The 12,400-nt window shown below is 45.2% G+C and overlaps 2 protein-coding genes across 2 annotated transcripts in view; both read right to left on the bottom strand.

The window, feature by feature from the left end:
* SKIL (SKI like proto-oncogene) overlaps positions 1-12,400 on the bottom strand; it is an 80,011-nt gene that overhangs the window by 46,762 nt on the left and 20,849 nt on the right. The gene's annotated exons all lie outside the window — the stretch shown is intronic.
* Positions 301-11,019, bottom strand: CLDN11 (claudin 11). Its single transcript, XM_079314649.1, has 3 exons — positions 10,653-11,019; positions 7,260-7,424; positions 301-1,470 (listed from the first exon to the last, which is right to left on the bottom strand). The coding sequence occupies exons 1-3, from the start codon at positions 10,876-10,878 to the stop codon at positions 1,238-1,240; spliced, it is 624 nt and encodes a 207-aa protein (XP_079170775.1). The 5' UTR covers positions 10,879-11,019; the 3' UTR covers positions 301-1,237.

Raw genomic sequence — 12,400 nt, 5'->3', positions numbered from 1 at the left:
TCAGGGTCATCACCACCACTTCAGGGGCTTTCTAACTCTTCCCAATATAAAGAAATCCACAAGTGGCTACCACAGGTACAGACTGCTACTGGAAGCACTGAAAGAACCAAAGGATAATGGACAGAAAGTTTACTCATACTTTAAATATCTTTCATTTAATGCCACAGCAGAGCAGAATTGTTCATCCTGAACAGCTATTAAAAAAAAAAAAATCTTCAAAATCATTGGCAAATCCCCGTCATGGAAAAACCAGCTATGGAAACACACAGGAAGGAAGGAAAGAAAGAAAAGAAGTCAGGGTTTGCAGGTACTCTGTTATTTATTGTACAGTATTTCACTGAAAGTACAAAGGCATCATCAGTACTCACCAGAATTGTATTGTAACAGGTACATTATACTGCATGTTAAAATGGGCTGCTTTAACAAGGCAAGATGGAACACAAACTTAGAAGAAGAAAAGAGTTTAAAAAAATGTAAAAATACATTTTTTAGTAACTGATCTGTACAAAAGAAAAAAAAAAAAAAAAAGAAACTAAATCAGAGGGCAGGGATTAGAGCCCCCAAAGTCATTTATAACTATTTAAAAAGGCACTGTTATCTACCATGTCATTAGGACCTTTGGGTTCGGTTTCCTTCATACTGATGACTGTGGGGGTGGGGGAAACACTGTTACTGAAATGATCAGACTCATACAAAAGTATTTACAGAGAAAGGCAGAAAAAATCCCCTCCTCTTGTTCCAAAAGAGAAACATTTGCCCTGTGGGAGAGGACAGCCTTCCTCCCTATCCTCTCTCCCCAGCCCTGCCAGAGCTGTGACCTTGAGTGGGAGAAATCAAACAGCGAGGATGGGGGAGAAGCTGTCAGAGTCCTCCTAACAATGGGGAAGCGTCTCTCTCATTTCTGTTTTATTGCTTTAAACTCTCCTACAATCAGGGGAGCTAGAAGATAAACTAAAATCCCTAAAACCCACACCACAACCCCAAACCATCCTGGCTGCAAGAAGATGGGGCAGGTGGTTGGGACAAAAACGGTGAGGACCAAGAGGTAGGGCTGGCTTGGAGCTGTCTTTCTAGAGAAAGGAGGGGAAGAGACGGGGAGAATAATGCTTCAGACTACCAGACATTTGTGCTGCTTTTCTAAATCTCCCCCGGGGAGCCTGACAGCAGAAGCAAACCCAGGGCACATGAACCCACCAGCCAAAGCATCCGACAGCAGCCGTGGGGCGTCCCCGGGGCTCTAGACGTGCGCGCTCTTGGCGTGGGTGGGCGAGCTGGAGCCCGAGCCGTAGTAGAAGCGGTTCTCGCCGAAGGTCTGCGCGTCCCCCGAGCAGCACACGATGACACAGCCCCCGAAGAGGCAGAGGGCGGAGCCGATCCAGCCCGTGTACAGCGAGTAGCCGAAGCTCATGATGGTGGTCTCGCGGTGGGCGCACACCGGGAACCAGATGGTGGCCACGACGCCGCACATGGCTGGGGAAAGGAGGAGGGGAAGGACAGCGTGAGGGCTCTGAGCTGGAGGGAGTGACACTCTGGGGCACACGTGTCTGGGGACAAAGAGGAAAGCCATCCCTCCTCCCTTCCTGTCCCACAGTGGCACCCAGAAGCGGCGGTGTCAGGGCTGGGTCCAAGAGATCTCCAAGAGGAAGGCAACACCGGAGCCTCAGGGGTGAGAGATGGAGAGACAACAGCATCTCTCTCAAGCACCAACAAGAAAGAAAAACAACTGCTGCCTGACACAATTTGATATGTTTATTAAAAGGGAAACAGATTTGTTCCCTAGAAATATCTTGAAGAGGGAAAAATGAGAGTCATCCTTGAAACTGATGTTCTGGAGAACTGCTGAATTAGGAATAGATTGGATATGAAGCAAGGCCATGAAAACCATATGGGTCAGTGAGTCTGTGGACCAGCATGAACTGGTTTAAATCCCCATTTCCTAATGAACTCATGTTCTGCGTCACTCCTCATCATTGCAGTGGCTCTACTGAGTGGTCACATAAACATCACCAAAATATCCCAGCACTCTAACACAGAGGGGGTTTATGAACCCCAGGCAGAAAATGAGTAGGGACAAAATAAGCAGCAGTTAGGCATTGCTGGGGTTTTATTCATGGAAAAGGAAATGTCTCTCAGGTCTGCAAAATAGATTCTATTTCCCTGTGGAAAATTTCTATCAAGCAATGGGGACAAAGTCAGTAAGGCTCTCCAGACATTTAGTGAATTGAATAAAAATGGGAAATGAAGAGTCTGGGGAAGTGAAAATAGGATCCTACCTAGAGACTACAGCGGGTCAAAAAATGACTGCAGGCTACACATTTTACTTGATATTCCATAGGGGGTTTTTCCACAAAAAGCCAGAAGGCAGCTGCAGTGGTGCTGTGAGGTGACATGTAAGGGAGACAGTCCCCACAGAGTCCCCACATGCACTGAGGGCAACAGGAGTTGATGGTGTTAATCACCTCCCAGGAGCTGGTCCTAAAACAATACTCCTTGATGGCCTGTACATCTGAGAAGAATTAATCTGTCAATATTTACTTGCCTCCGGGACAAGCTGTGCAGGACTCCATCCTTGTGGCTATCAGAGAATCAGAGCAAAACAATAACAGGACCATGGCAGCGTTACAGATTTCCACCGACCGTGTTAAAAGGTATCTGGAGGCAGTGTCAGAAAGTTAAGGTTGCAAAAGGGAAAAAGAAAGGGGTGAGATTAAAAATAAAATTGTTTAGTTAAAGCAGAGAATAAACTGTAGCTCCTGGCCGGTACAGCAAAAAACCCATCCCCAAAGCTGCAGTTATTGTGAGAGAAAATATTTTCTTATGGAAAAGAGAAGAACATTTGAAGGATGCTTATAAAGCCAGAAATAATTTTGGGCCTCCTCAAAGGAAAGGTCCTGCAGCTTTGGAAGGAATTTTGGAGACGGCAGGAAGGGGAGAAGAGCATTTCTCCTGCGTGTGGAGTGGTCCTGCAAACAGCTCATGAACCTCCAATGCTTTAAAACAAAAATGTATCAGTTGGGAATTCACAAAGCATTCTGATGGGAACTGGGAACAAAGCTGCTCTGTTGTCCGAAAAAACACAATCATCTTTTCTTTCTCTGTCAGCAGTAAATATATATATATATATTTGTCTATAGACTATAAGAGCCTTATCTCTCCTGACCCTCCCCCACAAGACAAGACCGAAGAAAACACTTGCACTGGGGTGAGGAGAGCTCTCAGGGATGCTCACACAATGGCATCTCTTGTGCATGTGGCTCCACTACATGTAAAACCACCTTATTTTAATGCTGACAATACCAGAAAGCTGTGAAACACAAGCCAAGGACTTTGCATGGGTTCACTTGACCTCTCTGTCCTCGGAGGCCACCAGCTGCCCTCAGTCACCAGTGACCCCATTGCTGAGCAAGAGGAATGCCCTGGAACAGGACTGGGTTTCATGGCTCTGCATAGATTAAGTTGGGCTGCAAATCCTCTGAGGAGATGGGAAAAGGACAGTCAGCAATTGCAATATCTCTCCGTGGGCTCAAATTTTATTCTGGTTGTACCACAAAGAAAGGGTGGGGGAAAAAAGGTGATTTGACAAGAAACCCAAAGAGTTTGGAAACAGAGTTTTAGGGCAAGTTTCAAGTTCTAAAATGGCTGCCTACATGGAAAAGAAATGTAGATAGAAGTTGTTATCCCTTCTCTTATGCTGATGTTGAGACACCCTTTGCCTCTCTCTAAACAAGAAATCTTTAGACAGTAAAGCTGCTGTAGACAATGCAGTCTAGCAGAAAAATAAAAGAAGGTCTGCAAAGAGAATAAATATTCTCTACCAGAGCAACCAATTTAGTTGGAAAAACTGGCCTGTTTTGGGGCACACGTGGAAATCCTGTCTGCTTTTTTGCAGCTAGAGTAGGCAATCTTGTAAAAGCCACTGCCTCTACCAAAAAATCCTCTCAGCATTCATGCATGGCATGAACCTCATTGCTCCATCAGATTGCTGTGAATCCACAGGGATTCATCCCAGCTCTCAGTATTTCCAAGTCTTTTTTAACTGTGGATTTGCAGTAGCTCAGTGTGCTGAGCTGAAACCCTTAATACCCAGCATTAGAGATGTGCTGGAGTCAGAAGGACATGCACAGAGACAAGAAGCACAGAAGGTGCTTGAGGGGCTGGGGGAGAAGGAACAGGATTGTTCTAATTCAAGGGACAGTGAGTCCCTGCCAAATTCCTTAACAGTAAGTTAAAGGCTTTCTGCAGAAGAAAGAATACTTTTCATTCACATCTAAATTTAACTATTCCAAACTGCTGACTCAAAGTCACACGGATTCCTCTTTCAAAGTACTTAGTTGAAAAGAACAGATACCATATTTTTTTTCTCTGTTCAAGGCAATCTCCTAATCTTGATATCTATGGTTTTACAACTAAACCTCATGCAGTCTTTAGAAAAACTCATTAACATCCTTTATTTAGTACACAATGGCTTATTTTGTAGTAGCAATTCCCACTAACCTATATTCTATTTTCCAGTGTCTGAGTCCTTCTCCTCCATCAGGAAAATGCCCCCTTGGTTACCAGCAAGGGGTCCTCCAAATTAGCATCAACAACACAGGCTGGACCAGGGTTTTTCCATCAACACCAAAGTGTGAAATGTTTTCATACCAGCTCAGAGCAAACCTCTGCTGACGGTTGTTTTCAGCCATAAATCAATTCTCTGGTCAGATAGGATCAAGCAAAGCCATAAACACATCAGCAGCAGAATAGCAGGCTGTGCACACAGGTTAGTCTCTGACAGCCTGTGATTATCAGTGGACAGAAAAATCAATGGAATATCTGAGCCCATTGTTTTCCTGGCAACTTTTCAGCTTTTGATATATATAATTTTTTTTTTTTTTTTTTTTTTTTTTGCTCTGTGCTGTGTTTCAATCCCTGTTTTCCTTTGTAACGAATTTCAGTGACAAACTGCCATCCCTCCCCTGAGCAGCAAGTGAAGGTTGCCACAGGGCCAGCTCCCCTTTTTGCATCTCCACTCCCTATTTCTGCTGCATTAGGGAGTGTTTTGGGGGCCCATTTTCTTTTAACCAGAGCTCTGGGTGTTGCTCTTCCCTAAGAGGAAAAGTCTGGAGCCTGTGAGGTTGTGGAAACCATGAGTGAGAGTTCAGTGACCGGACGGTCAATCAAAACAGTCCAGGGCATGTTATTTCTAGACTATAATGGATTTTAACTCAGTATTGTATCTTTCAGGGCCTGCTCCATGCTTGTTAAATGCTCTGGAATGGTGACACCTCATCTTGCAACTAACAGATCATTAATCAGCTTAAATAATGTCAAAGTCCTAAACTCTCTACATTATTCTTCTTCCAAAGGGACTGTCTTGCCGATGAGCCTGGAAAAAAAATGGGCTTTGTAAATGTAAATGTGGGTTGGTTTACTCTTTCCTTTTTTTTAAAAAAAAAGCAACCTAGGAGCAAAAGGAGCTTATTTATTCTTCATTTGTGACCTGACAAAAAGAGCATTATTGTAATTGTGACTATAACATTGTGACCAGGCTGCTGATCCCAGCCCAGATCATTCAGGGCATCAGCAACACCAGTAAATCATTCACCTGTAGGTGCTTCAGAGCTCATAGGGGAGACAATCAATAAGATCTGACCCAAAGAGCATTTGTCTGCCAATGTCTCCATGATACAAATGTGGGAGATGTGATCTCTCACATTTCCTTTCCTCACAGGATCTACCTAGTCAGAAAACCGTGCTGTGAGGCAGAGGGGAACCTGGTTTATGGAGCACCACAACTCTCCATCCTCCCCTCACATCTGTTCTCCTCCCTGGTGTCCCACTGCAGCCTGACTGAGATGGGAGACTGGCACACCAGACCCTGGTGGGACACTGCAGCATAAAGGATTTCACTTGTTCTGATACAGTACACAACACTGACACTGCAATTTGTCATTTGTGAGCTGGTCCTGTCATCCTCTGCCCTTTGTGATTTTTAGAGACTGTCATCCTGCTCCCACATCTGCAGCCATGCAAACAGGGCTGACCTGCAGCATAATTCTCCTTGACTGCAACCAAAATCTTGTGGCTTTTGTGGCAAAGTGCAGCTCTGTTTGCCCTCCCCATCTTGGTCAGGGCAAATCCATCAGAGCAGATTTCTCCAGCACTACTATTTCATTCAAAGGCAGAAAACCTCCACTTTTTCTTTCTCTACTGCAAGCCCAGATACCTGACTCAAGGTTCCAGGGCAGGGATGAAGATCACATTCCAATATGGCTGTTCATGATTGGGATGTCCTATAAAACCCTGTAAAACTGATATTAGGACTTCCAGCCGTGCTTTTAAACTCCACAGACACCAATAGGGCCCCTTGGACTCAACCCCTCAGATTTGGGATGTATGGACTCATGCTAACCACAAGGTGATGGAGAAGGGACGACTTGCATGGAAGGAGCATCCAGGGGACACCCCTTCTGAATGTGCAGCTATATTCAGTGCCCACTTGAAAAAAAAAGAAGAAGAAGAAGAAAGAAGACGAGCATGATGTCAGTGCTGGCTGCCAACGGGCAGCAGAGCCACACAAAGAGGCCACTCTGCCCGTCCCCTCCTCCTCTGCCACAGCCGGGTGCAAACAAGGCCCCGCAGGCTGTTCTGAGATGACGAGGCCTCAAGAACATGCAGGTGTTGCATGGGGGACAATGAGCTCCACAGTCTGTGCTGCTCAAAACAATCTCCTCCACAAGCACCGAGGACGGGAAGAAATTCCCAGGGGAGCTTGGAGGCCGAGGGGAGGCTGGCAGAGGGGGCAGGGAGGCACAGAGGGCAGGCCAGGCCTCCTCCCGTGCCACTGCCATCCCTCCTCTGTCCGTGCCACCTCCAGGCTCCTTCCCCCGTGCTTGCCACGGGGCCAGCCCCGTTCAGCAAGGGCTTCCCTTCCCTTGTGCCTGAGGTTACTTTCACTGGCTGCCCAGGGAAAATTTGGAGGCTCTGCTTTGGAAGTTTAGACACTTTCTCAAAAATCACTTCCAGGGTGAACCAGCACAACCCACCGCCTGTGCATGGCCTTGAGAGGAGCTGTGCCTGAGGAGTCCCCAAGGCACAGACAGAGGGATTCACAGCCCTCCCTCCATCCCTGCTTCACCCCGTTTCACCCCCTTGTCCTCCCATGCTGTCGGTGCCTTTGTCCCCCCAGCAGTGCTGGAGAGCTGAGGGGAGCCCAGCCTGCACAGACCCTCAACATCCTCACAGCCCAGGAGCAGGGAGGGCTGCAGGAGCCTTACCCAGCAGGATGATGAGGATCCCTCCCAGCTGCGAGCGCCGGTACTTGGCGGCCCCGGGCTCGTGGCCCATGCGGATGCAGGGCAGCACCGTGATCAGCAGGAAGATGGCGGGCAGGCCCAGCACGGAGGCGGCGATCATCAGCGCCCGGCAGGCCTGGACGTACCCTGAGGGCAGCAAGGCATGGGGGTTATCATTGCCACAAGGAAGGTCTCCTTGTCCCTTGGGTTAGAAGCCAAGAGTTGCACAGAGTATGGGTTAATCCCCGTTGTGGTAATTCATAAAAGATTCATGTTAACCATAGAAGTATTAAGGTTTGTATGAACCAGAATGCTTAGGTCTGAAATGAAGCATGACACTAGAATAAAGGGAAATATATGATTAAAAGAATTCTGTTTCAAATCCCCCTGTTATGAATATTATGTTTTCTAAGTAAGTTGTATCTAATACCAGTTTGCAAAACAAGGCTTTCCCACAGCTTGAAAAATTTTGCAAAATCAGATTTCCTGCCTTTGTGTGATCAATTGCAGCCTAAGACCAGATTTCCCAACTTCTGCCATTCCTTATCTACCAGACCAGATCTGTGAGACTTAACAAATTGCCCAGAAACTTCACGTTGCCCAGAGATCCCATGGATGGTTTTTTTTTTGACCACCACTGCTTACCTGGCAAAATTATGACAACAAAAAAATAACAATTATTGATTACTACAAGAGAACCATACTATAAAAAGGAGCTGCAAACTGAACTTAGACAGCGTGGAGTAAGCAGAGACCCCTCATGTCTTCCCAGTGATGCTTTGCTCTGTCTATATAAAATAAAGCAATCTAAATTTTGCTGAATATCAAAACTTTTGTGCAGTGGGGAGTGTGCATGGCTCACAGTTTTCCAACAAACAAACAGCACTGCCTGGAAAACACAAGCTCTTCCCTGAGAGACACTGAGAAATCACGGGGCTGGAAAATACAGGAAGGGAAAGTAGGAGAAATTTTGTCTAGGAAGGAGTTTCCCTATGTTTTCATAGTGAGAGTTTGATTACAGAGGAAGAATTTAAAATCTTCAAAATTAAATAACAATGATTTAAAGCCTCAAAGACTCTCCCATCATTCAGGGAGCTGAATAGTTGAAGACCCACTCCTGACACTGGAGGTCAATGGGATGCTGCCAGCAGCTGCCCCAAGGCAATGAGCACTGCTGACCTGGGAGGAGGAGGATGAGGAGGATGAGGAGGGACACTCCTCACCCACAGCCACATCTCAGCACCCCAGGGGCTCAGCCTGGCTGAGGGGTCTCAGAGGAGATCCATGGCTTGAGTATTGGCACAGCCCTTCCTTAGGGAGGAGACTGTACCTTGCAGAGTTGCTTGAGCTGCCATGACCAAGGGCCATGTTATCCCTCTGGATCCCTATGGACATCACAGCATCCCCTGGCATTTCACCAGCTCCCATTCCTCTCCTACTTGTCCCTGTGCAGAAGGCAACAGGAAACAACAGGGACCAGGGGCTGTGGGGGTGCTGGGCAGGACCATGACATTTCTCCCCCTCTGGGACGGTCTATGTATCATAATACATGATTTATGATATATAATTTAAAATACATTATTTAAAAATATTTATATGCAATATGTATATATAGATTTTAAAACATATATTTAATATGTAATGTATATGTGCTATACAAAAATTCCATATAAGTGAATTATACCAGGTCATTACTAGCAAGCAAAAGGAAAAGGACAAATGTCAGATTTGCCCCAGTGCCTGGTGACCTCCCCCAGTTTTCAGGACAGTCTCAGCACTGTGAGGGTGCTGGCTCTCTGTCCCTTCTTATTAACAGAAAGAAGCTGTCAGATGCAGACATGGAATTTCAAGATGCTTCAACCAACATCAGCAAAGAGGGGCCTCAAGCACATCCCACTGACACACAGGGACAACACCAGGAATGAGAATTTTACTGTTTCTGGAAATGCAGACACTGTGTGTATTTAATATTTCCTTGATTTTTTCATTAGGAAATGTAAAAAAAAAAAAAAAAAAAATTACCTGAGGAGTTCAGGGCATAAAAGGAGACCCAAACAAAGGAGATTGCTGTACCCAGTATGGATTCTGTGCAATCAATCCCAAGTAAATGAGAATACAAACAATTCATTTTAAAGACTTGACTCACACAATGAAAAGCTCTAAATATATTTCAGCTTTGGGCACACCAGGATAAATTTCCCTCTCATGCCAAGCTGTGGGTATCAAACAGGCTACAAGCAGAAATATCTTGGTTTGTGATTTGCTTCTGCTTGAGGGAAGTTTTTCTCCCTGCTACTACAATTCCCATTCACTTACTAAATTACATTCACAAATGTTTCTTTGGGGCAAAACCTTTCTCTTTCTCCTCTGCTGGATGAGATTAAACAACAGTAGCAGTAAGGAAGGCAAATTTACTAAAATAAAAGTAAGCACACACAGAGTAAGGGAGAATGAGAGACTGAACATTGCTAAGCACTGTGTGACACAGACCAAGCTCTGTAACAGAGAGAAATTCAGGAATTATCTTTTTAATCTCTTGTAAAATTATTTTCACAATCATGTAAACAAATAAATAACGAAAAATGAAAGAAAATGACAAGGAATGGTCATTTCTGCCCTGTCAGCTTTGAGAGAGGCACCTCTGACATGGTAGAGGAGTTGCAATCTAAACCACAGCAGAAAGAAGTGCTGCAGAGTGAACAGTGATTGAAACTGGCAAGCTCACAAACCAAATTTACAGGCACCAGACCTGACAAGACTTTGGCAGGTTTAATTAGCTCAAAAGATGTATTAATGCTGACTAAACACCTTGCTTAATTTTTGCTTTGCAGCAAACTGGATGAAAGTTACTATACCATTAAAAAATATCAAGTTAGATGCAGTTAAATCAGTTTGCCATGTAAAAGTTCTGTCTTGCCTCAGAATCTGTGGGAACTACAAGACCATCAAGGCTAAAGATCTTCTAAAAGATTAAAAGCCATTGCAGCATTAATAATAGATACTGAGATTCATTATGCTCCAAATCACTTTAAGGAATCAAACTTTAACATTTGTAATAGTTCTCCATCCCCTTGAAATCTATTTTATCTCCATTATACTTCAGCGTGCTCTGTATGTTTTGAAGTGCAATCCAGATTTGAAAGGAGCAGTGAGATATTACTATGAGCAATGATTAAACATTAACAAGATTTTAGTTAACCACAGAAAACTTGAGACCTGGGTGTGATTAAAACCAGATGTAAATCAGTGAGAATCATGTTAACAGCTATCATTCACCCTCTTTAGTGCATTTAATGAAGCATCTCCTGTGCTGAGGAAGCTGAAGGAGCTCCAGCCCTCCCTCCAGGTGGGAAGGGGAGGATGGGACGCACTCACCTGGCAGGATGAGGATGTCCACGAGGGGCTTGCAGTGATAGAGACCTGTTGCCATGACACAGTCTGCCCACAGCCCCTTGGACCCCAGCTCGTCCATCTTCCTGCAGGTGGTGATGGTGTAGCCGCAAGTCACCACCCAGTCGTTGGTGGCCGTGGCCACAACCACCCCGATCCAGCCGACAAAGCTGCAGACAAATCCAGCCAGGTGCAGGCAGGTGGCCACCATCTCTGTCCCTGGGTGGGGAGAGCTGGACAGGACAGTGCCCAGGGGTCAGGCGCTGAGATGCTGCTGCTGCAGGAGCGATGGCGTTCGGCAGGATGAGGTCCCTGGTCAGGCTCTGCTGCAAACACTGGCTGTGTCTGCCCAGCTCCCTCCCTGGGAGGGGTCAGAGCTGCCTCCAGCCCCACAGCGCATGGGAGGAGCCGGGGGGGAGCCCCAACTTCTGCCAGAGCATCCGGGGGGAAGGAGGGTGCGGGGAGAGGGGATGCGCCATCACACCCAAAAGTGCTCGAGAAACAAGCCAGAGGGGTTTATTCAAATGTAAAGAGCCAGACTATTCGAAATTTAGCATAGAGGGGGAAAAATCAGAGTAGTGTTTGCGAGTTGAACTTTAATAGTCATGCTGGTACCTCCTCAAGGAAAGATAAGGGGAGAAATGTGATGGACAGAGTTAATCAAAAGGCGGAATTATCACCTCGTCAAAGCCATCAGCACAGCTGCAGTAAAGGGACAAAATCAGCCTTGGGTCTTTCCTGATGTTTCTAGTAATTGTAAAAATACAAGAGATCTGGAAAGTCTAGTGAACCTAGTGATTCTGTGATTTAACAAGTATGTTATTTTTATGATTAGCCTCTTCTCACAGCGGTTTTGAATAAAGGCTGAGATAAAAGTTCTGTAGTAATTTTTCAGTCTGTTTTGAGCAAAGACAAACTTGTTTCTGTTCTTATATAAATAAGCTTTTATTTCTACTGCGCCTGGGCTCACAGGAGTATTAACTAACACTCACTGAATCTTAAATATGTGTTTAACAGCACCATAGTCCCACTTTGGAATCTTCAAATTAAAATGAGCAGCTTTTAACTCCGATTTTAGTCTGAATAAATTTACTATATAGATTTTAGTACACTTGATAAAACGGGAGCAGCCAATTTCAAAACGCCAGAGGTGGAGAAACTCTGCATCAGGAGAAACAGGCGGGCAGGACACGTTCCTAACTTCACTCTTTAATTTTATTTTATTTTCACAGGGTGTTTCACGGCTGTGTCCTCCTGCAGCGCTGCTGGTTTTGAGAAGGGAAGATTTGGGACGAGGTGGATGCTGCATGCCTGGAGAGACCACTAGTGGAGAGCTGTCTGCGGTGCACGGGCAGGGAAAAGGGACCAGAAAGTGACACAACAATGAATTTCCTTCGCTCCTAGAGCTGCCAGTGAGAGTGAAATACTGGGAACGCCACCCCGAGTTAAAGTGCTAGGAATTAAATATACCCTGCTCCTCATCCAAGGGTATTTTTTGTCATTGTTTAACAAATGAAATGAAAAACACGAATGAGAGCATCCTGAGCTTCTTTTGTCACCTGCTCCTTAGATCCAAAATTCAAGGACATGAGGTCACAGTTTTCTGTCAAAGCTTCATCTCAACACTGGAGCACTACCACTACAGTTGAAAATTCTTTTTCAAGAGAAGCTTTTATAATAGATATAAATTTAATAGCTCTTTTCACATTTGTTTTATATTGTTGGTTACTCCT

The sequence above is a fragment of the Erithacus rubecula genome (genome assembly GCF_903797595.1).
Source record: "Erithacus rubecula genome assembly, chromosome: 11".
NCBI lineage: Eukaryota > Metazoa > Chordata > Aves > Passeriformes > Muscicapidae > Erithacus > Erithacus rubecula.
The sequence above is the reverse complement of the archived record's forward strand: the minus strand, read 5'-3'. Positions and strand labels throughout refer to the sequence as shown.

Coding starts and splice junctions, on each gene's coding strand:
- CLDN11 (XM_079314649.1), bottom strand. CDS start 10,878: ATGGTGGCCACCTGCCTGCACCTGGCTGGATTTGTCTGCAGCTTTGTC. Junction 7,425..10,652: donor GGACATCCTCATCCTGCCAG/GTGAGTGCGTCC, acceptor TGCTGCCCTCAG/GGTACGTCCAGGCCTGCCGG. Junction 1,471..7,259: donor GATCCTCATCATCCTGCTGG/GTAAGGCTCCTG, acceptor TCCTTTCCCCAG/CCATGTGCGGCGTCGTGGCC.